General features: G+C 33.1%; 1 protein-coding gene across 2 annotated transcripts in view; it reads right to left on the reverse strand.

Moving 5' to 3' along the window:
* The window catches only part of LOC107444778 (corticotropin-releasing hormone receptor 2), a 185,970-nt gene extending 159,599 nt beyond the window's left edge, over positions 1-26,371 (reverse strand). Inside the window, exon 1 of one of the 2 annotated variants that reach the window (XM_087152095.1) lies at positions 24,811-26,371. In XM_087152095.1, the coding sequence (XP_087008221.1) occupies positions 24,811-24,895 (85 nt within the window). In that variant the 5' untranslated portion in view covers positions 24,896-26,371. The remainder of the gene's footprint in view (positions 1-24,810) is intronic. The other variant, XM_087152093.1, reaches the window with a different exon arrangement.
* Positions 26,372-26,940: the final 569 nt, after the last annotated feature.

A 26,940-nucleotide genomic window follows, 5' to 3' on the forward strand; every position in this document is an offset into this window, starting at 1 on the left:
TTCGAATCCCAGCGATGGTTGGTAGATGCGAATTCCGCATCCGGCTTGCACCGACCACAGAGTGGAAGTAAAAATATCCTCAGTGGCAGACGGATCACTCCACGAAGACAAATTTCTCCCAATACTCGACCCAGGAGTTCCCTTGTCTTCTGGATTGGGTTCAAAATTAAAAGGCTACGTAGGTAAACATTAGAAGTCGTAAACCTAAAAATTAGGTCGACTGGTATAATATAGTAATTTTTATTTCATCTAAAAATTTTATTTGATATACCTACTTGTTCTGTTCGTTCTTTTTAAGAGTGACTAAGTAAAGGGGGATGTTAACCCTTTCTTTTTATACTCGTTTAGTCAGTTGGATCTCTGATGAGAGCTATATTTATGTCTTCTGTTGAGGTTTCTTTCCTTAATCCTCGTATTACGATTTTCATCATCTTCTCTTCGGGAAGGAGGAATGTGTGATAGTTGATCTCTATATAAGCTTCTTTCTTTTTTAGATTTTTCAAATCTTTGATAATTTCTCTATATGTTGTTTCTGATTTTGGTTTAATTGTTCGCCTATTTCCGATATTTTTGCCTACGAAGTCCGGAATGTTTTCTTTCATCCTTTCTACAAACGGTTTCCAATCGAAGTCCTTGTCAAAAACTACCTACTATTGATGGAATTTTACTATGCTTTTTTTGGAACAGTAAATTGTTCCTCTTTCTTGTTTCCGATTTCTGTGCTTTCGTGGTTTTCACCATCAGAAACCTCTGAATCATCAGTCATGTTTACTTTCATTCTTTTGTTGTTAGCACTGGGGGTGGTGGAAAATCCTACTTCCATTTCTTTATATCCTCTTGGTTTTTATTTTCCAAAACTTGAAATTTATTGTTATGAACAAAGTTTAATTTTATTGATTGAGCTGTGTTCTATCGATTTCGCGAATAGGGAAGAGGGAGCATCCTTATTTGTTATGATTTTTATATCTTTGGGCCTTTGGGTCCCCATCATAAGGATTTTATCATTTAGAGTTTTTATGGTTCACTTGCCTTGCATTCCCTTTTCGCAGCTGATGATTGATTGATTGATTGAATGTGGGGTTTAATGGCACAAAGTCCACAGAAGGACATGCTGCGCCAAACAAACGGTTTTAAAATAAAATCCTAGGTAGATGTATACTACAAGTTTTTCCCATCAAAATCACACGGAATTTATAAAACTGAACGAAACCAACGCATTCAAAAGTGAGTAAAACAAGATAAAATTTAGATGTAATTAAGTATCATAAAACAGTTGCATTCAAAGCTGAATAAAATCACATAAAATTGTAAATAGGATAAAACAGTTATATACAGTATAAGAAACCAATTGCGCGTAGAAACGTAAAAATGTTAGGATGATGGCAGTCACCTAACAAATCCTGCAGTGTTAAAATGGAACTACCAAAAAAGGTTAAACGATGACGGTTAAAACATGGGCAATAAATTAAAATGTGATGGATTGTGAGTAAAACGTTGCAAGTATTGCAGTGAGGAGAAGGTTCATCAAACAGCAACTGAAGGTGGGTCAATCGAGTGTGGCCAATTCGAAGACGAGTAAGCTTGACGTCTGCCCTACGATTACGTAGCACAGGCAATGGATCTAAATCAATTTTTATAGCGCGCAATTTATTATTAATTTGGAGGTCCCACTGCTGCAACCATAGAGACTTTGTTAGCTGTCTGACGTGTGTTTTTATATCTTGGTATGGTATAGACAGAGAGAAAGGGTTTGTAGCAGATCGTGCGGCAACATCGGCCAAGTCATTGCCTGGAATTCCGACATGACTTGGGACCCAACAAAATAAAATATCAAACCCATTTTTATGAAAAGAATTTAACAGATGCCTTTTCGCAGCTATCTCGCCCTCTAGCAGCAATATTATGAAACAGAAGCTCACTTTGCATAAAACTATAAGTGGTCATAATAATTTGGCAACTCAGTGTATATTTCACTAAAAAACTTTCTTAAAATTACCTGGCTTATTTAATCTTAACGTTTAGAAAGCACTGCTTTTTTATTATATAGGCATTTTGAATTTCATTACATTATTAATTTTTAAGCAACAAATTTCTAACTCTTGAATTGTATTAAGGATGGTATTTTTTTAGCCCTGTTTTATTTTAGTCAATATGTTCTAGTTTATTAATAAAACATATCACCAAAAGAATATTTTAAAATAATATTTAAAACCTCTCTTTTTCAGACATTACCCATTTTGAAATTAAGACCTTTAGAAAAGAATACTTTCAGAAAAAACTTTAATAAATTAATGCAAATCATAGTAATCATACTCTTAGTTATCTGCTAAAGATTTGAAATCAGCACTGTGAATTATGGTTAGATAAAGCGTTTTATTATTGTATCTAACTAACAGAAACAATTAAATATATATTGATAAAATCTAACATTTCCCCTGAGGGGGTTTATCTTCTTTAGGTAAACACAGGGAGTCACGCCCCGGAGTACCCTAACGATCTGTCCTCCCTTCTGTTTCTTTTCCCTTTTCTCCTCCCCCTTGTCGTGGTTGCCACATTAACTGGTGAGGGCTTTTTATCTGTGTTCGATTACCACCCTGTTGTATCGGACCCAGATGGGAAGAGACCACCCGCGTGTTTGCCGTGCGTGGAGACCCGTGTCCCTGGAAGAGGGGATCCTGGCAGTTGAAGGGCATCCTGTTACCCCAATACACTGCTTTGGCCCGTGCTTCAGGTAAACGGGAGGGGCATATTGGCCTGTATGCATCAACCGGCTAGTTACGACCGTCATCTGTTGGCTAGGGTTCAGTCCAGGGTCACTTACTAGGCACCTCGTTAAGGGTGGAGGCTGCTTCAAGGGTGACTCGCGAACGTATATTGGTTAGCATCGGTGTCAAGTGACGAATTATGTTACTTGCATCCCCTTAGTAGGACTCCGTGGTGGGTGATGCCGCTGGTAGTAGTTATGTTGTTATTTTCTATGGCTGAAGATAGCACGGTGTTGAGTTCCGCACACCAATGCAAAAACAGCAGCACATTCTTAGCATCATGTGATTACGCTCGTTACTTTTTGATGACCCTTGAAAACCCAAACGTACCCAATACTTCATTTATACACAAAGCTCTTCTTTCCATTCTGGGAGAAGTTGCCTCAGTAAAAAAAGCTACGCTCTGGTGACCTCTTAGTTGAAGTCTCCTCTGCAAAACAGGCAACTATTTTATCAACATGCACCACCATGTGTTCATTTAATATGACACTAACACCTCATAGATCCTTAAATACCTCTCGTGGCGTCATATCAGAAATAGAATTCATAAATGACACAGAAGACATGATATTAAATAACCTTCAATCTCAAAACGTTACGTCTGTTAGAAGGATTAAGATTCGCAGGGATGGAAAACTCATCCCTACGAAGCACCTTATCCTCAGTTTTGCGTCTGCTATATTACCAGCTGGAATTAAAATGGCTTGAATTAACTGTCCGGTTCGACCTTATATCCCAAATCCTTTGCGTTTTTACCAATGTCAAAGGTTTTAGCTTTCAAAAACATCTTGCCGAGGTGGGCCGGTGTGTGCCCGTTGCTCCAGTACAGACCATGAAGACACTTCTTGCGAGCTGCCACCTCTTTGCATCAACTGCAAGGGTGATCACGCAGCTTACACCAGAAGTTGTCCGAAATGGTCACTAGAAAAGGAAATCCAGTCAATTAAAGTGTTACAAAACTTAACTTTTAACGAAGCCAGCAGAATAGTTAATAGTAACTAAAACTTCATATTGCACAGTAAGTACGCAGACAGATTCCTCAATATCATCTTCCCCACAACAAACAAAACAAAATCCACAATTTAATTTTACCGGACTATCTACTTCTCGCAGACCTGTATCCAAATCTCAACCTCCAAAAACATCTGGAATGACATCCCCAGAAAAGTCTGGTCCTGCCTTAAAGCAGCGTCCAAATATAAAGTTACCACCTAGCCTAAAACCAGGTATTCCTAAAAAGTATTAAGATCCAAAATTTATACAAATCGTTAAAAAGTCCACTTCAGATATCTTGCAGAAGATGGACACAGAAATAACACTACATCTATCGGATGACGAATCGATTTTCGACGACCCACCGATGGATGTTACGTCTAAATCAAAATTTAAATCCAAAAGATAATGGGAAGTTTCATTATCTCTTGGAATAGTCGCAAAATAAAATCTCAGACATCAGATATATAATTTTTAAATATCAGCCATCATGTTTTTCAATCCAAGAAACTCATTCATTGCCGAAACGACCATGACGCAGGTAGTAGACCTAATGGTGGTGTCGCAATTTTAACATCAACAAGCTTTCCATCAATTCGTCTTTCATTGTCAACGTCATTACAGGCTATTGCAGTTAAGATTCATATAAACATTACGATTACAGTCTGTTCTATTTATATACCTCCGCATACATTAGTTTCACACCATGATTTAAACTCATTAATTCATCAGCTGCATACGCCTTTCATTTTGCTTGGGGACTTTAATGGTCACAGCGAACTATGGGGTAGTTCCGACCCAAATGTTCGAGGGCATCAAGTTGCAATGCTCATCCATGATCATAATCTATGTTTACTGAATCAAGGTGAAGACACTCACTTTCATGAACCAATACGAACTTTTCATTTCATTGATCTTGCTTTATGTTCACCTGCGCTTTTACCCTTTTCCAGAATTTTCGGTTGATTTTCATAATAGCTATCATTTCCCAATCATTGTTTCATATACTGAATCTATCACTACAAGACCCTCTACATTTATTTACCATTGATTATTACAGATTGGAGACTTTTCGCACAGATGAGAATGGTATCAGATGAAAATCTTTAAGCTGCTGTTGAAACGGTAACTTCTGTGATCATCAATGCTGCACAAAGTAGCATACCAAAAACATCAACTTCTCGTCCCCGGCATAGCAAGCCATGGTGGACAGCTGAATGCTCCGCAGCTCACAAAGAGAAGAACAGGCTATGGAACATCTTCTGTCACTATCCTACATTAGACCATCTTATAGATTTCAAACGAGCTAAAGCGATTGCACGCAGGATTTGGCGCCAAAGGCAGAGAGAATCTTGGTCACCCTATGTTTCATCCATCACATCTACAACATCTCCCAGACAAGTCTGGTCGAGGGTCAAGAGAGCGAATCGTGTCTACCGTGAATTCCATCTTCCGGTATTTGATATAAACGGTATCACGCACTCTGACCCTGTAGATGTGAATAACATCTTGGGTGAAACGTTTGCTGGTGTATTTAGCACTGACAGTTACAGCTCAGCTTTCCAAGCTCACAAGCGTAGAGTTGAAGCCCAGACGCTGTAGTTTGCGACTCGACGGCAATTTCAGTATAATTATAACTTCACTTATCATGAATTGCAGCGAGCGCTGTCAAAAGCACCCAATACGAGCCCCGGCCTTGATGGTGTATCATATCACATGCTACGCCATTTGACTTCTGCATCTTTGCAGAATATCCTGTTACTTTTTAACAGATTATGGACGGAGCAGATATTCGCACCTAAAGCGCCGTGATACGGTACATCACACTGCATTACGCAATTGTAGAGGTGCATTTCGCACTTCACCAGTGGAAAGCTTGTATGCTGTTTGGCATCATTAGATCTACGCAGAATGCAATTGTCACTACTACCGTATCATGTCTTCTGCCTCACACGCTTTACAGCGAGAGGTTACTCCGTTAAATTTAATGCGCCTATATGATGCTCGATCTTCTCATGCTCACCCTTTTATAGCTCCTATGCGTTCACACATTCAAACAGTTGCTATTTTAGATTCACCATCACAGTCGATAGACCACCTACTTATTTCACCCTGGACTGTTTCACCATATTATTTTTATCCTTTATTTGATGCATCCAACAAATCACTTGTATCACCAACCATATTTCAACCACTTTTCCTTTCTCATCGTTAGTTCTCTCATTATGCCCCGATGTATATAGATGGTTCAAAATCTGCTGGGTTTGTTGGCTGTGGTGTTATCATTGCTGATACCATGTACAACTACCAAATTCCTGAAATTTGCTCCGTCTTCACTGCTGTTGCTATTTTATTAGCATTACGACTAACTTCTACACCCTCTACTTGGAAGTATTGTACATACTCCGATAGTATGAGCCAATTAGAAAAGTTTCACTGTGATACTCATCCTATTTTATGTTTTATTATTCATTTGCTAACTACTCTTCAGAAGAAGAGATTTTGTTTTGCTAGGTACCAATGGTATGTTGGTATTTCTAGGAATGACCTAGCCGACGCAGCTGCACGATCTGTCTTAACATTGTCCTTACCTTTCCGTGACATGAAACTACATGTTCGAAAAACTGTAAAATCATTATGGCAACAACAATGGGACCTCAAAAGTTTTTAATAAACTGCATAGCATTAAATCTGATTTGGACCATTTGCCATTACTGCTCTTGGGTTCCATTCTTTTGTATATTTTTCTATTAAGAAATTACTCTTTTTTTATTTTTTAATCACTCATATCAATGTTGTAGTTACGTATGAAAAATTTCGTTTCATTCTGACGACTCTTTCTATGTGCAACGCTTTTTACGGCAATTTCTTAATTATTTGTAGCTTTATAACTCAACTCATTGCCATAAAAAACTATATGGTGACGAGTACCCATAAAGTTAAAAAGCTGCAAATAATTTTACAAAAATTCAGACAATTTTTAAATTTTCTTTTAACACTTAGCATTGTCTAATGAGAAAGCCTGAAATACTAGTTGAGATGTTCAAAGGAAATTTAAATAGTTCAAATGTAATTTTACACCTAATTGCTTAGGTTTAATTTTGGAGGATTGTAAATTTTGTTCTTGAGGTCAAGGATGTTGTAACTGTAGAACACAATAGTAATTGTATTTTATATTCACGACAAAGAGAAAGCTTAGAAAAGGAACTTAGGCACTCGGGTATTTCTTGATCTTCTGCTTTGTCCTTGTTTGCTAAATGCACTGAAAACCTAAATGTTTCACGTAATTTTGCTTACAACCTAAATTTTTAATTTTGATCTGTTTCCTTTAATTTAAAATTTTACTCAGCCTACTTACATCTGTAAGCCTCGTGTTATGCTTTGAGAAACATCAGGAGTTGTGCAATAAAGTTAAGCTAAAGAAATTTAATTTAAGTTTTTGAAACATCATTCATAATTAAAAATATGAATGGTATTTTTTTTCTTCGTAGGAAAATAATTTCAAGCGTTACGTACGCTCTGTGTGGGGCATCTCAGACAGGCAAATTAAATTTGCTTTGAATTTTATTCATATCTTTTTGATGCCCGATCGAAGACTGAGATGGAATGCTGGAAGAGCAACTGACCACTGCTTCCTTGAGGATGGTAGTCAGATCGGAGCAGGCCCTCATAAAAAAAGGGGCATTTTTTGTAGACATGATTGTGAAGAAAGTCATGAGAGTAATGTGAATAGGAATCGAGATATAAAACGCCTTGCTGATGGAAGTTTGAAGGTACTGCTTCCGAAAAAAGCCAACACCTTTTTTTTTGGAAGAAGCAACTGAAAAACAACAACGAAATAAATGTAAGAATTGCAGGCGTACTAAGGTATGGGTAGAAAAAGTCGAGGACTAAAATGAGAAATTTGAGATGTTAAAACGCAAAAATACGGCATTGGAACAAGAGGTTCGAGTATTAGGTGTGTATGTGGAAATTGACTCGAAAGTTGAGAAAAAGAAAACGCCTGTTTTGAAAAAGACAACAATATCTAAGAGTACACAAGCTTCAAATAGTTTGAAAGCAATAGAAATTGAGGATCCTTTATCTGAGAACATTACAACTAATAGTAACATTAGTCAAGGAGATAAATTTATGAATTGGTTACGAACAAAGCTAATTGCTTGCAAAAATAAAATAATTCGATTCAATTTTAAATAGTTTGAATTTAAAACAAAAACAGATCACACAACTGAGTTGTCTTGACTTCCATACACTGTGACTTAAATCAACTCTATGTTAAACAGATCTCATCTTAGAAATCAGATAGAGATGTCACCAAAATAATTCCCGAAAGAAGGTTCTTGCTACTAAATAAAAAAAAACAAATGTAAAAAAGAACCAAAAAATTACAATACGCAATAAAAGCACTAAAGAGTTCTCAATGAATAACTGAACATTCTCCACCAGATGAAGTAAAACGCATCGTGTACCTTAAATCGAATAAGATATCAGAAAGAGATTTCACCAAAATAATCTCTAATGGAAAGTTCTTGCTAAATCGAAAAAAATTTCAAAATGAAACAATATACTGTGTGTTAATCAAAGAGCGAAAGAGTCCTTAAAGAACAACTGACCTGTTTCGAACAGATGAATCGAAACGCCTCGTAAACCTTCAATCATAAGTACAATCAAAGATGAATTTGTTTAACAATATTACAGACCTTTCAACTGCTAGAATGACTGCGTATACTCTAGGATTGCTCATGATGCTCAGTAAAACCAAAAATGTATGCAGGGAGCTCATCCTCTTAATTTCTTAATGGTTTAGAGCAGGGATGGGCAAACTTTTTTGGTCGAGGGCCAAAAATCAAGAAAAAAAAATGTTTGGTGGCCAAATAAGATCTTCAAAATTTAAGCTAGCTAGATCATGTATTTTGGCAAGGTACCTGCCCGCGCAAGCGGGCACTAGACCTCTGATCTGTGATATGCCCTAGGGTGACTGAGACTAATGACATTGGAAGTAATGAGGACGGGAAATTTGGAGGAGTACGAGGCAGTAACGGCTCGGGATATCTGCATATGCAGTTCAAATCATGATAACTCAAAATTTAAGAAAGAAAAAAAAGCGATATACAAGTTTTAATTTAAATATTTAGTGGGATGAAGGAAATTGCGATTTCATTTCTAAAAGCTCCTTATATTAAGGTTCGAAGTGAGATGTGCATATTTTAAGGAACAAGGCTAAATCCTTTTCTGTTAGTCTACTTCTGAAATAATTTTTTCTAAGGTTCATAATTGAAAACTCTTATTCACGTATATAAGATTAAGCTAACATAGCACTGATTTTCTGGGCGTGAAATTTTAAATTTTGGAAACTAGCTTTTGGTAATGATTTGTCAAACTTAGGCATATTTAGAAACAACTGCTTCAGATGATTGTTAGATTGTCCGCTCTTTGGAGCGTAAAATGCGCAGTCTGCCAAATGTGAAGTACAATTTACCTATATTGATTCCATAAGTCAGCTCCTCGAGAAAGACAAACGCTAGTTGGGGCCAGTCTACGGCTATTATATAAAGAACTTCTGCTTTCAACAATTTACCATATTTCCATCAATTTATGTTTTGTAGAACAAAAATAGAGAAAGTAAAAATGTCATCAGTACTTTGTTAAAAAAGGAAAAACAGAAATAATTTTAAACATAGTCGACAATAAAATGGATGTATATTGTTTATATTTGCCTCTGATCGGCAAATAAAAATTCTATCCGCTGGCCGGATAAAATCCTCCGGCGGGCCACAGTTGGCCCGCGGGCCGTAGTTTCCCCATCCCTGGTTTAGAGGAATATCCGCTGTAAAAACGTATCTCCTCCATTTTTACAAAAAAATAAAGTGTATAAACAACTTAAAACGTAATGTGATATCTTAAGATATGTTTTGCTGTTTAAAGATGGTTTGAACGTAGAATATCTGACCATTGTACTGTAATCACTTAAAAAAACTGAATAAATGTATTTTTATCGCTAAAGTTTGTTGTTTATGTACAAATATTTTAATTATTTAATTAATGCATATTAGCTTGAATTGTGCAATAAATACTATTTTCAAACTTGTTTTAAATTAGTCATTTAAGATTCGCCCGGCTCTAATATTGCTGTCAAGGTCCGTATAGAAGCAAACAAGATTAAATATTTTTTATTTAAAAAAAAAAAAAAATCTAGTTATTTTTAAAAAAATTTAAACCAGGCTTTTTTGTTGGTTTATTTAAATAAAAGATTAAATAGTATTCTAAGCACAAAATTAAAAGCAACTAAAGCATTAAAAACCATTTTCCAAATATTTTTTTTCAATTGTTGATATATATTTTCTATAAAGAATTCAAAATTTTTCCCTTTTGTCATATAAAGATAAGAATATGATAAAAAATGCAATTAAAGATTTTAAATACGCCTACTTCAATAACGTAAAGCCACCAAATAATATTAATTTAAAAAAATTAAATTATTTTAGGTATATTAATTGAAAAATTTGGTGGAAGAACAAGGTAAGTGACATTTTCAAAACAAAATAAAAGTTTTATCCGAACTATTTTATCACCAATTTATTAGAAAGCGGAACTAATAATTTTGTGCTTTAAATTTGTAATAAAAATCAATCAAGCATACTAAAAACTAATATGTTTTAGTTATTTTAAGATTAAAGTAAAGGCAAAAACAGTTTTGTTACGTTATACAGAGCCATATTGATGCAACCACTTTTTGTTATTTTCTCTGATTCATTAGTTCCCCTAAAAATTTCACTTACATGGTTATTCCAACAATCTCTTAATTCTGTTGGTGAATGCTTTTCAGTTTTGAGCTTTTTCGTAGCTCAGTACAGAGTTATTGATTCTTTATTCACCCCGTGTGAAGTGATTTAAATTTTAATCAGTGTTCTTGGTTTGACAATGTAGATACTTCACAAATTATCATTATAATTATCAGATACTTAAGTAATATTTAGAGATCATTACTTAATGATTTAAGGCAACGCTTCCTATAAGTTTGAAAAAAAAAACCTCGATTTCAAAAAAAGAATTAATTTGTTCATATAAGTCAGTCAAATTACAAGATATACAATTTTTGAATGTTCTTTAGGGATATAATTTTGCATGATTAAATACAAAATGAGACAGAAATCGGTGGAATAGATTTTGATAAATTTAAGTTTAACAATACGTCTTTTTTTAAATTTGATTTCTCAGAAAATGATTAATGATTGCTTAATATTTTTTTAATTAATATTATTAAAAAAATTTCGAATTTTAAGATACAAAATTTTTTAATTCATTTTAAACAACGCAAATTTATTTAGCAAAATATTAAATTTGAACAGTATTGGTTGAATAGTTCCTGAAAATCGAATTTTGAATGTGTATCTGACTTTTTTTAAATTCGATTTCTCGGAAATTTTTGCCTTATATCATATAACGTTACATTGCTTAAAATTATCTAAAACTTTGTATATCTAAACGATGTAAAACTTGTACCGAACCATTAAGATTGGGTATGTGAGTCCTCGTATGTGAAATTCTATGTTATGTGAGATCCTAGTTAGATCTTAGTACATGAAAATTATTATTACATCAAAAGTTATTAACGTTTTTTTTAACTACTTTGAACCCTGTACATCAACTGCTTCATTATTTTGCGCAATAAATATTAAGAAAAAAAATTTCACTTAAAACTTAGCGCAAAGATATTAATTACACACATGTATATTTCCCACCTAAGTAAAAAAAAATATAAGGCAAATGATAAGGTAATTTGGAATACAAATATTCTAGAAAAATACATCTAGAAATCGTAATGATTTCCAATCACCAATCATCTCTTTTCCATTTATTTGAAAGCCCATATCTATATATATATTTCTCTTACACGGCGACAAAAGAAAGCCTCATTACAACTCCCCGAATGGCAACGCTAGAAAATCGGCCAATGATTGCCGCTAAAAATGTCACATGCCAAATTTAGCTGAGATGGCTCAACATATAACGCTTTTAAAAACGGAAACTGAAATAACCACAAAGAGCATAAGCTAGGCAGAAGAGAGTAGTCTTTGTCGATAGATCTCTATTTTAGTATTTTGTCGAAAGCGCTTTTTTTCACAAATTTATTTGTTTTACTAGAATTTATTTGTTTATGCAGGTTTTTCCATTGCATTTCACTTATAGCCGAAATTTTAACCTTTTTAAAGAGATCAGTTTTAGAAATTTTATCTTAAGATTTTTTACTATAGCACATTACTAATAGGTTTAACGAATTATATGTCATTTATTTGAATTCAAATTTATTTTAATTACTTAGTATTTACTAAAATGATGTAATTTTTTTTTAAAAAAAAGTTGATATATGGATTTGAATGATTGTTTTGAATTCTTAGAATTTTGCGCATTTGCAATGCACCTAAGTTAGTAGCGAGCGAAGCAAACCATATAAGATTGCGTAGCAATTTTCGGGGGTTGGCGAGCGTTAGCGAGCAGGGGGCGCAGCCCACTAGTAATTTAAAAATCAATGTAGAATTACTTCATAATTTATAGACACTAAGCAAACTCTCAAGCCATAAAAATGTAAATTGACTCAATGGATTGAACACGTTGCATCATTAGTCTTTTATCAGTTAACTAATAAGGTATACTTTCTCAGCTATTGGTTTTGATGAATCTGCATACTTTGACATATTTTATTTAATCTTTATTCTACTAAGCTTTAGAAAATTTGGTATTTTCCCTTCTAAGCTATATTTATTATCACCTTTTGTCCATAGGTAGGTAGGTACTTTATTTACGGGCACTAGAGCTGCACAATAGGCTATTGGAGATGGCCAGGGAAACATCCCTGAGGATAATCCGAAGACATGCCATCGCAATTTTGATCCTCTGCTGAGGGGATGGTTCCCCTACTGTGGCAGCTCGACGACCTGTGCTGGAAGTCGAGCACTTTACGGTAGAACAGCTAAACGAAGCAAAAGTAGAGTCAGTAAGAGTTTAACAGTACACCGCACACCCTCGGTCCCTACGTAGGCTGATCAAAGTGGTCACTCACCCACTTACTGACCGCAGTTAGTGATGCTTGCATTCATTTATTTCATAATGCATTCATTCATTTAAAATTTTTAACATGATTTTACTAAAAAAGAAAAATTCAATCCTGACTTTTCTTGATAAAACTGTAGGGTGATTCAAGTCGGAATGATAATTAGAAAGTATAATATATATTCAGGTTTTAATTATTAATACGAATACAATTATGTGGTACTAAGATATTGTATCGATACATATTTACGAAATAATTTTTTTATTCGTGTGAGCTCATGAGTTCTTATTCGGATGATATATTTAATTTAGAAAATTCTTTTAATTTATAAATATTTTTAAAAATTAACTCTGATAATTTGCAAAAATTATAATCTAAGCATTAAAGAAAGCACACTCAGTAAAGTGATCTATATACGATTGGATTTAAAATAGAAGACACTTTAAATTTAAATCGAAATTCAGCAAACCATTTGCTCTTTTTACATTTTTATTTAGTTTCTCAAATGTCAACCGGTAGCATCTTTTTACTTTCTATTTCTGATCATTATTTTAAATGTAAAAAAAAAAACTTTCATGCATGCTAAATTTAAGTTTTCTAGAGAAAACTGTTCTCATAAATCCTCAAGCGAAGTAACTCATCGTGCATTTTTTCAAAATAAATATAAAGATATGTAAGGTAATTTGATTCGATAATAATAGAAGTAAAAAGTGCATTTTGCTAGCAGTTATCTTTTAAAACTTCACTCACCTTCTGGAAAGCTGTACTTTGATAGACAAATTCAAGATTAATTTATTCTTTTAAGGAGGCGTAGAGATTTTTCGGGATGAAAAATAATAATAATTTTTTATTTTCATAAAATTGTTTCATCTAAGAGTTAGAGTATAAAATTATTTTTATATATAGCCGATGAAGCCATGGTAGCTCAATGAATTGAGCGCTAGCCTTTCAATGAAGTGTCCCGGGTTAGAATCCCCAGCGATAGAAGGGATTCCATAGGAATGCTACACCCGGCTTGCACCGACCACAGTGCTGATGTAAAATATCCTCAGTGGTAGACTGATCATAAATTAGAGTCCCCCAGCCGTCGGGCTAACCATTAGAAGTTTTCGTTATTTTCTCATTCAAGTAACGCAAAATGCGGGATCGTTCCATCAAAAAGTCCTCCACAAAAGTTAGTTTGTCCCAATGCTTGATCCAGGAGTTCCCTCGTCTTTTTAGAGGTTCAAAATTACAAGGCGGAGGTGGACATAAGTAGTCATAAAACTAAAATTGGATTGGTGATTGGCCACGAACATGTTGAGATGGAGAGTCACGACGTTGGCCCCATGCACCTTTAAGTGAAGAAGTGTAAGAGGAAGAAATAACAATTTCATCGGATATCATGCATCATGATGTGACACAGTAGCTCGAAATTAACATATCGGCTGATAAGTTTCCGGTCTGACATACAGATGGGGCCCTAAATGCAGAGTTAGTATTTTGTTTAGCAAGTCCTAACCTTCAAATAAAAGGTGTCAAAATTTTATTACGATCTGCAGATTGATTTTAAAGTTAGTGATTTTAATCGAACACCAATTTATATTATTGAAGCAATGGATAAAAAAGAATTTCGTGTTCTTATTAAACATTGTTATTTAATGGGAAAAAACACGGTAGAAACTAAAGCTTGGCTTGATAAGTGTTATCCGGGTTCTTCAGCAGGAAAATCGACCATTATTGACTAGTTTGCTGATTTTAAACGTGGTCGTACAAATGTTGAAGATGCGCCACGCTCTGGACGCCCTAAAGATGATGTTAATCCGGAAAACATAATAAAAGTCCACCAAATTGTTATAGAAAACCTCAAAGTGAAGTTGCATGACATAGCTGATACTCTAAATATATCAAAAGAGCGTGTAGGCTTTATTTTGCACCAACATTTGTTTATGAGAAAGCTGTTTTCGAAGTGGGTGCCGCGTAAGCTTAACAGTTGACCAAAAACAACAACGAATTGATGATTCCGAGAGCTGTTTGATGTTGTGTCAGACACCCCCTATTCACCCGCACCCACCCTATTCACCAGATTTGGCTCCTAGTGACTTCTACTTGTTTGCAGACTTGAAAAAAATGTTCTCGGGTAAGAGATTCAGCACGAATGAGGACGTGATTGTCGAAACAAACGCCTATTTTGAGGCCAAAGATTAAAATCACTGTGACTTTAAAACCAATCTACAGATCATTATAAAATTTTGACACCTTTTATTTGAAGGTTAGGACTTTCTAAACAAAATACTAATTCTGTATTAAGGGCGCCATCTCTATGTCAGACCAGAAACTTATCGGCCGATGTGTTAGTAGTGTTCAGCAGACGAGTCTATATATTAGGATGTTCTCATTGTGGGGAACCGCTCACTATTAAACATATTTTAACCAAGTGTAACAAATTTAAAACTCAAAGACAACGTCGATTTGGTAGCTTTAATCCAATATTGACTTTATTAATTGGGGATAAACCCCACAATAAAATTTCTAATTACCTCAGGGTCATTGGTTTTTACAAATCAATTTAGTTTCAACTTATAGTAGAATGTTTTTTATAAGACAAGTTGTAGGTGCGGTACGGCCAATAATTGCTTTTGCGCCAATAATTTTTCATAAACTAACGTGTGTAATAAAGAGTTTTTGCAATTCTTCGCCGACTTCTAGTGAATCGTTGACAGATGATGAATAATGTATAATGATTTATTAATTCAATTTCCTATTCTTCATGCTGATGTGGGTAGAAATTTGAAGAATATAGTGAACTGTCGAAGATTAATGAAGCTTACGAATTAAATCGTTTGAGAGCAGATTTCTAGAAAAGCTCTGACAATCATATGGCTTCACGACAAGAGAAAAAAAATAAAAGAATCTTGAAAAAAAGTATAATGTTTGAAAGAATAGATTAATATTAAAGGTCAGTAGGGAGCAAAGCGCTTTTGTCATGACTCTCCATAACACCCTGTTGGTGGCCCAAACGCTTTATTTCTCTTCGTGTTTTGTTTATTGCCTTTAATTCATTCGTAATAGTTCTGTCCCATGTCATTTTAGGTCTATACCTCTTTCACAGGTAACACTAAACGTAATGCAAACTGAAGTTGTTAAGAATATGCTAGTGGTCATTCAACAGTACATAATATCAAAAACGAATTTAAACGAAGTTTTCATCATCCATATGCCAAGTGTGCTTGCCGAGTTGCTTTAAAATAAGTAAACTACATATACTTCAGACTACAACGCATACCAACAATAACTCCAGATTAGCAGGACGGGAAAATTACCGCGGCCTTATTAACTTTAAGATGCGAACAATCGATGCATTCTTTCTCATTTCTTGATGTAGCGTGCAAGTAGCTTAGTTTTTGATTCTTATTGATGTTTACAATAATCATTTGTTAAATTTCATCGTTGTTTTCTTTGAATGTTTAAATATTCTTCCTCTTCTAATTTTCCTGCTTCAACCATATATATATATATATATATATATATATATATATATATATATATATATATATATATATATACCCACTTATCACCACTTCGCTTTCGCTGTTGCGCCTGTCCGAACCTACCTCTTCACGGCTCAATAGCACTAGAGGTGGAATCGGCTTTGCCCCGTTTAACACTTTAAAAGTAAGCAAGTTGAACGAGTTGTTACTGTTAATTGCGCTAATTACCGCAATAATTGTCAAATAACGAAATAAACTTTTTTTTTAATATATGCTTTTAATTTGATAAGAAACATATGATTCCAGTTTGAGACTTCTCATATGGTTGGAAAGTTTTATTTCACTAATATCACAATTAATTAGGGTGATTACCTATAATCACTTTAATAATTACAAAATATCGAAATGAAGCTTTAATTTTCATTTTTATCTCATAAAAAACACGTGTTCCAAAATTTTGGTTTATAACTTCGCGAGAAGTGAGAGAATTAGTGATGAGTGAGTGCTTTGCTTTTTATTAGGTTAATGACTTTAATAATAACAAAATATCGAAATGAAACTTTTTTAGTCTCTGCCTTTAGCTGATTAGCACGTAGTCAAAATTTGAGATTTCTATATTTGTGGCAAACTTTTATTTAGCCTAACTCTCAATTTGAGTAATTATATACACTGAGTGGCCAAATTATTATGACCACCACTTCAGAACGCCGTTGGGTCACCTTTTGCGCGTATTACTGCCTTAATTCGTCTATGCATGGATTCTATGGGATGTTGGTAGGTGGTAGAAGGTATGCCAGACCATGCTCGCTGAACTGCACTTGCCAATTCCTGCAAATTTGATGGTACTGGATCCATCTGTCTGAGAGCCCGTTCAATTTCATCCCACAAATTCTCAATTGGATTGAGATCTGGGGATTGTGCTGGCCAACTAAGCAAGTTAAATTCTCTGTCATGCTCTTCGAGCCATCTGAGGACAATGCCAGCTTTATGACAAGGCGCGTTGTCCTGCTGGAAGTATCCATCCCCGCCAGAGTACACCATTGACATAAACGGATGTACTTGATCTGCGATGATATTTAAATACGCTTGGGCATTAAGGCGTTGTGGTACAGGAATTACAGGACCCATACAATACCAAGAGAACATTCCCCATACCATAACGTTGCCACCACCAGCTTGAAGTGTCGTGGCAATGCAGTTGGGGTCCATGCTTTCGTGCTGTTTTCTCCATATTCTCATCCTGCCATCTGCGCGATGCATTTGAAATCGTGATTCATTGGACCACGTGACCCTCTTCCAGTCTTCTACTGTCCAATGTTTGTGCTGCTTTGCAAATTGGAGACGTCTGCGCTTATTTAAAGCAGACAGTAGAGTCTTACGAACAGGTCGTCTCTGCTTCGATACCCTATACGGCACAATGTGCGTTGAACAGTCCGTTCACAGTTGCTCCTTGATTAAGATCACTTGCAATTTGTAGCACTGTTTCTCTCCTGTTGCGCTGCACAACCCTGGCCAGCCTTCTCTCTGATCGATTATTCAGTATCCTGTGACGACCACAAGTCTGACGTTGAGACCCGGTTTTTTGCTTGATTGTCCATTCTTTGTACACATTAACAACTGCTGCTCTAGAACACTTCACAAGTGCAGCCGTTTTGCTGATACTCGTTCCGACACATCTCGCATCTACAATCATTCCACGTTGAAATTCAGTTAAATCACTTTTCTTTCCCATATCTGAGCAAGCAACACAGTATAACTGATGACTCACTTGTCCAGCATTCCCGTGTTATAGTTATCTTGACCTCCAGCGGCAGCGCTGTGACGCAATAACTCATTTGCATAAAACTCTGAGGTGGTCATAATTTGGCCACTCAGTGTATATAGTGGTGATCATAATCATTGACAATCACTTTTGTTAATTAAAAAGATAAAGCATAAAATTTACTACTGCTTTTAATAGTCAAGAAAAATATCCCTATTATGTATTATAAAATTTATTTTTTATAAAATATCTTCGTAAAAAACCAATTTAATCTTTACTATATTTATGAACTGTAACGGTGCTTGACTTTAACGTGTACAGCAACAATAAGAAAATGCGTCAAAAACATTCTTCTCGAATTATAAAAAATGAGCTTTCTTAATTACTGCAATAATGACTTGCCTTTTACAGTCAAAAGCTCTAATTTACTTAAAATTACAAAACGATAATAAGAGACATTTGGTCTAACAAAAAAACTGAAAAGTAATTTAAGTACATAATTTATACTAGCATTAGCTATACTGGTAAGTAATTTTGAGACTTCTCATTATTATGCCGTACTTTCAAATATGCCAGCTTAAAAAGAAATCCCATATTAGGTTGTGTTACAAAATCGATGAATAATGGCGGTGAGAAAATTACTTGCAGTTTGCATATGTTTAGAAATATATTCCTTTTTTTCCCCGTTCGTAAACAGTTTTAAATATATTCTCTGAATTTGACGTTTTAAATTCTGCTAAATATCATTCGCGTGCTTTGAAATAATATTAAAAATTTTTGAAGGTTGTAATATGTGCTTCCACTTTATTTTTCCCCCTCTACGGATTGTTCACTATATAAAGCTAATCATACAGTGTATCCCAACTAAATAAAGCCACCTTGATATTTTTGCCTTAACTGAATGCAATTAAAAAAAAAATATATATATATATAAAGAAAGTCTATTACTAAACACATATTTCAAGGAGTAACTCACTTTCTGATCCACCTGGACAAGAAAAAGCATGAAATAAATAAAAAGAGGAGGGGGGGAATGTCCCATAGAAATAAAACCACTTTTATATTAGCTAATATATCCGTCACGTTTATATATAAAACTTGAAATATATGAGGTTGCCAATCATTTTCTAAACCCAGTTTATAAAAATAGAGGACATTAACGTCAATATTATCCTAAATTTCAATTATCTCACTCTAAAATTCTACCACTAACTACAACTGCTACTTTTTTGTATACACAATCTTACTGGGGATAGTCCTCATGCTTTCTTGGGGATTAGGTCAGATAAAAAGGCAGACCATTCATGGGATCTACCCTATAATCCAAAAAAACAAACAACAACATTATAAAGATTTTACAATGTAAATGGAGGCATTGTCCTGTTGAAAAAGTCGACTTTGGACTCCAATTTTCTTTGCAAATGGCTATAATTGGATTTCTTGAATTTTTCGATTATCGGCAGCCACCACATAGAATGAGGGAGAGGCTAGATTATGTTTTCTACCATATCTGAAGCCTTCCCATACAATTAATGAACCTCAACCTTTCTCGATAATGGAGAAGAAATCCCTTTTTCTTCTGATGTCATTTTAATAGGACGTAAAACTGTCAGGGTGATCTTAATCTTTTTAAATTTTCTACTCCTCTCTGCTGCTAGTGAATAGCTTTGAACATGTCATTCTATTATGCATTTGTACTGCATACTATATGACTTGTGATATTTTCTGATCAATTTTTAAATCCATTTAACTTAAGCTGAAAATATATAGGGAAAAAAACTATAAACATGGCACTTTATTTTTTTCGTGATATCAATTTCCTTAAATCAATTTATGGAGAACAGCGTTTTTGAGTTTAAAAAATACAGATTTTTTTTTAAATTTTCTACTCCTCTCTGCTAGTGAATAGCTTTAAACATGTCATTCTATATTGCATTTGTACTGCATACTGTATGACTTGTGATATTTTCTGATCAGTTTTTAAATCCATTTAACTTAAGCTGAAAATATTAAAAAAAAATAACTAAAAAAAACTATAAACATGGCACTTTCTTTTTGTCATTATATCAATTTCCTCAAATCAATTTATGGATAACGGCGTTTTTGAATTTAAAAAATACAGAAATATCTTTTGGTAAAATTAAATATAAATGCAATCTCTTTAATAAAACGTCTTAGAATATAAAGTCAGTTCACACGTCGTCTCGTTAATATGACATAAGCGGAGGTATACCCAGGAAATTCTCAAGATTCCGCTTGGGTTATAAAATCGTATTATATTCAGTTAACCATATGCATTAAAAACTTGAGTGCGCAATTTAACGTTGCATTTTATTTTGTTGAGCGAAAACTGTATAACTTAGAACAGAATCTTAATGGTTCGATGGGGTGACCTCAAAAATGTTAATAAATGCAGATGATATTCCAAGTTACGAAATCTGACACAAAAATTCACTTTCTCTGAATAAACATACCTATTTTTCAACGAATTCATATTTCTTACACTTCTTCGGATACCCTTTATGTTTTCTCAAAATGTAAAGGCTAGTCGCAATCTGGGAAATATGATCAAAATAGATTAGTCAGGTTTACTTTTTGTGTATTTTACCATATCTCGAGAACTTTTTTAAGCAAATTTTTTTACACGCAATTATAAAATACATTTATCCAAAGATAATTCCATTTAAAATATAACTTTCAGTAAATATTTATTATTTTTATTGTTTTACTTAATAATAGCCGGGAAAATTTTAAATGGTAAGGTATATAGTTCTTTACTTCTTTTAAAAAAATGTAATTTTACATGGCAACATACAAAGTTTAAGCGAAATCGGTCGAACAGTTCCTGAGAAATCGAATTTTAAAATTATCATATTTTAAAAATTCTATTTTTCAAAAACTATTCCACAGATTTCGCCCAAATTTTGAATTTTGCCACACAAAAATTAAATTTTTTAAAATGATTTAAAAAATGTATACCTTACAAATCCAAAATTTTTATTAAATAAAATATTAACTAAAAGTTAATTTATACATGGACATTTCTTTGGATAAACGAATTTTATTATTGTGTGCAAAATTTTTCAGTTCGTTTAAAAAGTTCACGTATTATAGCGAAATATGCACAAAGCAAAATCAACATTAAGGGGTGCAAACTTTGGATGGCTGTCTGAACTATGATACCATATTTCTCAGATTGGACATACCAATTATACATATTTTGGGGGTCAGAAACCCGAATCCATCAGAATAAAATTTATGATTTTGCATCTGATTTGGTAACTTAAATTATCGTCTGCACTAATTAATTAGCATATTTGAGGTCGACCTCTTGTTGCATTAAGATTGAGTCCAAGAACGTGAAGATCCGATTATTAGATCAAAAGTTATTCAGGGTTATCTGTTTATTTTTTGTGCAGTGTACAGGAATAATGATTAAATAACTTAGTTTTTTTCCGAAATTACAATTTGTTCCAAAAATATTGCAATTTTAATTGCCTTTTATCGAAATTTGGGTGTTCAATTCAACGTTACATATTGTTTTGCTGCGCAAAAACTACAAGACTTAGAAACTTAAAATTACTTAGGTATGTAGAAAAATGAACAAGGAGTTCAATGGAATAATAAAAATTACGATTTACTTTGTGTAGAAAAATGTACAAGGAGTTCAATGGAATAATAAAAATTACGATTCACTTTGTGTAGAAAAATGTATAAGGGGTTCAATGGAACAATAAAAATTACGATTCACTTTGTGTAGAAAAATGTATAAGGGGTTCAATGGAACAATAAAAATTACGATTCACTTTGTGTAGAAAAATGTATAAGGGGTTCAATGGAACAATAAAAATTACGATTCACTTTTTAGTTCCAGAGATGATAAACTTGCAGTAAAAATTTACGAACTTGACAGTTTGATATACTGTTTACTGAAATGCATCTTAAGAGTTGAAACTTGACGTGCTAAAAGGACAATTTCGAGCAATAAACTTAATGAAAGTTTTTTCAAAGATATTGCAATTGTGTTTAGATTAGCACATTTTTAGGTTAGGTGTGAAGCTATTGAAAAGTGTTTTTTTTTTGGTAATTCCTTTTCATTAAGTAATTCCTTTTCATTAAGTAATTATTATTTATCTATTGTTGTAGAAAAATTTATCACTCGCGATTTTCATTTTATAAGCTTACGCTTGACATGTCAAAAGTAACAAAAAAAGAATAAATAAAAAGTAAAAGACATGCTGGCTGATATAAATCTTAACATTTACACGGAAATTTTTTTTAAAATATAAAGACAGATAAGAACTTTTTCGAATACGATATAAATTAATCGTTGTGATGATGCTATAACAATACCTTCAGTAATCAACCTTTTGACATTCGCCTAAATTTATAATATTACTTTTGTGACGGTGCCTTGTACCTAACTTTTTTTATACTTAAAAAAAACTTCACTCATATTAAAACAAATTTTGTAATTTTTTTCATTTAATTTACAGTTTTTTTTAATAAAAAGCAAAAATTTTTATTTAAAAACATAATACATGAATAAATAATTTATAAAACTTATGCACAGTGAAATAAACTAAGCATTATAATATTAGATGAACATTTGGTATGCAAACATTCAATGACTTTTTATTTTATTTTATAAAGTTCTAAATCTTGCTGTCAAGAAAATCAAATTATTTTACAAACACATTAGGGTTGCCCAAATAAAAAGAGACTTGCAAGATAGTGCTACCTTTCAAGGTTATACATTGAAGTAGGAGAAATGCACTGCAAATTGCGAACAGCTGATAACTGGTTTATTTTGATTAACCAGTTTGTAAGAAAGCATTTAAAGTGAATGCAAAGTAATGCTAAGATATATGGGTCCAAAACATAAGAATGAGCATAGGGCAGATATTTATTGTAAAAAGTTTGCGTTTATGGCAAACAGTATCTTAGACAGATGTCACAATATTAGTGGAGTCAACATCCAGAGCAAGCAAATGCCATGACTTCCCATTTATTTATCGCTGCTGCTGATGAAATGATAAGAGGTAATCGAAGACGTACGACTTAGGACATCGCTGTAGATTCTGTCACTAAAAAACTGCACCGGCTAACATTATTCTGCTTTGATTACATCATTCGTAGAAAGCTTTACATTCACCTTAAATGCTCCCTTTACTACAGATTATAATTGAATTGAATGTAAGTTTAAATGGCACAAGGTGCAGAAAAGGTGCAAAACAAACAGATTTTAAAACAAATCAAAAGGTAGGATAATATTACAAATTTATTTTATTTTAACACATGAAATCGGTCAAGATAGTACATAAAGTAATAAAATGCATTCAAAAGTGGATAAAATCGGATAAAGCTGTAAATACTATAAAATAGTTATTCTTATCAATTATATCTAAGTTATATTTATAAATTGAATGATGGCGTCGCAGGAATCAATGGAATTCGCTACAATACGAATGTTTTACGCTTCAAATGCATCAACTAGCTAATCAGAAATGGGACTTTAATAAAACTAAAACAGTTGTTTCTTTATTATGTTATTTTATGATAAACTTATTTAAATCGGTGTCTAAATTTATTAACCGTTTTACAACTATTATTTTTTGGTGTAAACTAAATTTATATAGTATTATAAATTACAGCTTAAGAGACTCGTTTAATGCTTAAACTTCTTGCACAATTATTGTATTTATTATCAGAGCGTTTAACGAAAATATTAAATTACAATTGATGCCACCAAATTTTAAGTAACAATATACCCTTAATTTTAAAAAAATGATTATTAAGCAAAATCATACATGTTCACTAATAGATCTTAATAGAATCATCAGGGGAATGCTTGGATATGAGAGCATTAGCAAATAGAAATTTTTTTAGCACACATACTTTTAATGAATGATTTCAACTTTTCTGGTAAACACTTTTTGCCAAGAAACAACAATAATTGTGAAGCAATTATCAGAGTTGGTTAACGGTAAGGAATAGGCGGGCTAGAGCTTAGACCCTAAAATACCATTAGAGCGTAGAAATGCAAAGATGATGGATTTGATTTAATTTTTCATACATAAAACTGAAATGCCAAAAAAATGTTAGATGATATTAGTTAAATATGGGCAAACGTGTAAAATGAAAAGTGTATGTAAGACATTGCAAGTGTTGCATTGGGGAGGATGTTCTTCAAACAACAAATAAGGATGAGTCAATCAGGTGTGGCCAATTCAAAGGCGTGTGAGCTAAATATTTTGAAATTAACCAACAGATAAGTACTGTCTTACAATGAAGAAAAGAATGTCTTTTGACCTGCACGCTTTCTCTTACAGTTTTTTCTTTAAATTTAAATATTTTACTAAAATTTTATAGGCCTTAGACTTTTTTCTTAAATTTAAAAAATAGGTAATGTACGTAAAATTTTTTAGGCATTAGACTTTCTTTTTTTTAATTTTAAAAATAAGTAATGTACGATGAAAAATACAGTTTTTCAGATTTGCTGAAAACTGCAATTCTTTGCTTATATTAAATGCGAAGATTTATTTCCTTTTAATTTCTTAGTTTTTATAAAAATTATGGTCCAAGGACAGCCCTGGTGCGGTAATCAGACCCTGGAAATAGAGCTGTTCTTGAGGTTTTTTTCCTCATTTGCAGCTTATGCAAGATAAACAATAAGCTATACTCTGTTTAGAGTCGGATGCTTAAGTTAGTTAAAAATAAAAGAAAATTGCACATTAATGAAGTTTACTTCTGAAATGAAAGACTTACCTTCAGTAGATTTGTTTTGAAATTGATGCAAGCATTGTCGCTCCTGTTCATCCATAATGAGAGTGATGTCTTCTACTTCAGCCATTTCAACACTAAAGTTAATTTCCGATAGGGTATTTTTAATGGTCGCCGATAGACGTTTTAAAATGATAATTTAAGCAATTTGTAATAAGGGTACAGTAAATTTAAAATATCGGTTGAATACTAAAAATACAAATACTTATTTCGGAGCTTTGGGGTGAGAAAAATTTAACATATACTAAAATTTCTTTAAAAAAAATTAACAGAATGATAATTTTGCCAATTTTTCACAAATTTTGTAAAGAATTTTATTAAAAAAATTTGGTATTAATTGTTAAAAACAATTATAGAACTCATACATTGTAGAAAAAACTACTAATGCGTTGATTAGTATTTATAGTGGCTCTTTTAAAGCTATTAAAAAATTACTTTTTATTAAATTATTACTTTTAGCAATTTGTGTTTATCTTTTAACTAAAAATTTAAATTCGGAAAAAAAAAATCTTGGCTTGCATTTTGTACTCGTATTTTTAAACATTTAATGCTTTCAAATAAATAATGATTCTAATTATGATTAACACATGCCTAACAAGTAAACAACCAGTTGATAGAGGATGAGAGTTAACGTAGTGAGATCGATGGAGAATTTCAAACGGTTTCAAGGCAAGCAAGTTCGGAACTCACTGTAAAGTTGTTTTCATCTCGGAGCTCGTCGGTCTGCAGCGCCACCGTCGCAAGCGAATGATTCTTTTCACGGAAAAGATTTACGAGACGTAATAAGTCCTCTCCAACTGTTGATTTAGTGTAATCAGTATCTGATACTTTGAAAGGGAGTGCGTTTCATTGTATCCAGTTATCGCTACTTTTTTATTTCTTTGTAAACTAACTTTAACGATGTAATAAATTATAAAAATTTACTTAGATTTTAAAGAGTGTTCATGTAACTAAACGCATACTGTAATACAATTAAAGTCCGTTACAACGACAATTCACAAATGGATTTGACGTTGTAAGCAAATACACATTAGATGTTAAAACAATAATCTAAAAGGACTAAAAGATGAAATAGACATATTTATATCTTTCCCTATTTTTTTCAAATTTGAACTCAAACAAGTCAGTAACAAATTGACAAATGGTAACAAGTTTTTGAAAGAAAAAACTAAAGGTAGTGAAAAATTAAAAGTCATCAAAAACACAGAAATTAGATTTTAATTTAAGCTGTCACAGAAGTGGGAACATGTTAGATATGTCATTAACAAATGGTGCAATCTTTTGAATTGTGTGTGTGCGACAGGATTTCTGATATTAACAAAAATTTTTCTTCTTTGTTACTATCAAGAAAAAAACAAGGTAGTTGGTCATCCACACATATTTGCTTTCTAAAAAACAAAGGACTCCGTGATATATATAATCCTAAGTTGCTTCATACAATTATCTGGCGAAGGATATTTATTTTTGTTAGATACCATCCCATGTTGGCATACTACAGCTCCAATTCAAAATATTAGAATAACCAAAAAAGGCATTGTATTACATTATAAAATGCGTGATACAACGGTGGCGAACGGAAAAATTATTAACCGTCCACAATTAGTTGACATATGATATTATTGTTCACACGCGCCTAAAGAAGTATTAGAGATTTTATAAAAAATATTGAAATTTTTCAAAATATTTCCAGAGGCGATTCAAAATATTAGAATATCTGTAAAATTGTGTGATTGGTCAACGTTAATCTTAAAATTTGCATAAGTTGCGCCACTGTAGAGCTAGTACGCGTATAAAGGCTCGTTTGAAAATCAGATTTCGTTAGTTGGGAGTTAAAATGGGTCGAACGAAAGACATACCGGACACTACCAAGACAGCGATTGTGACTCTACGCAATGAGGGAATTAGTCAACAAATGATTGCCAAAAAAGTGAATTGCTCTCAAGGAACTGTAAGTAAAATTTTAAAAGATTATTCTACAAATCAAAGTTTTAAAAATAATCGCTCAAATAGTGGTGGTAAACGAATAACCACACTGAGACAAGACAGAATGCTGAAACGTGTCGTCACTAAAAATCGCTTCAAGAGCTTGAGATTCATAAGTAGAAAGTGGAGAGA

The sequence above is a fragment of the Parasteatoda tepidariorum genome, chromosome 9, assembly GCF_982258835.1.
Source record: "Parasteatoda tepidariorum strain Cologne lab strain chromosome 9, Ptep-v5.0, whole genome shotgun sequence".
NCBI lineage: Eukaryota > Metazoa > Arthropoda > Arachnida > Araneae > Theridiidae > Parasteatoda > Parasteatoda tepidariorum.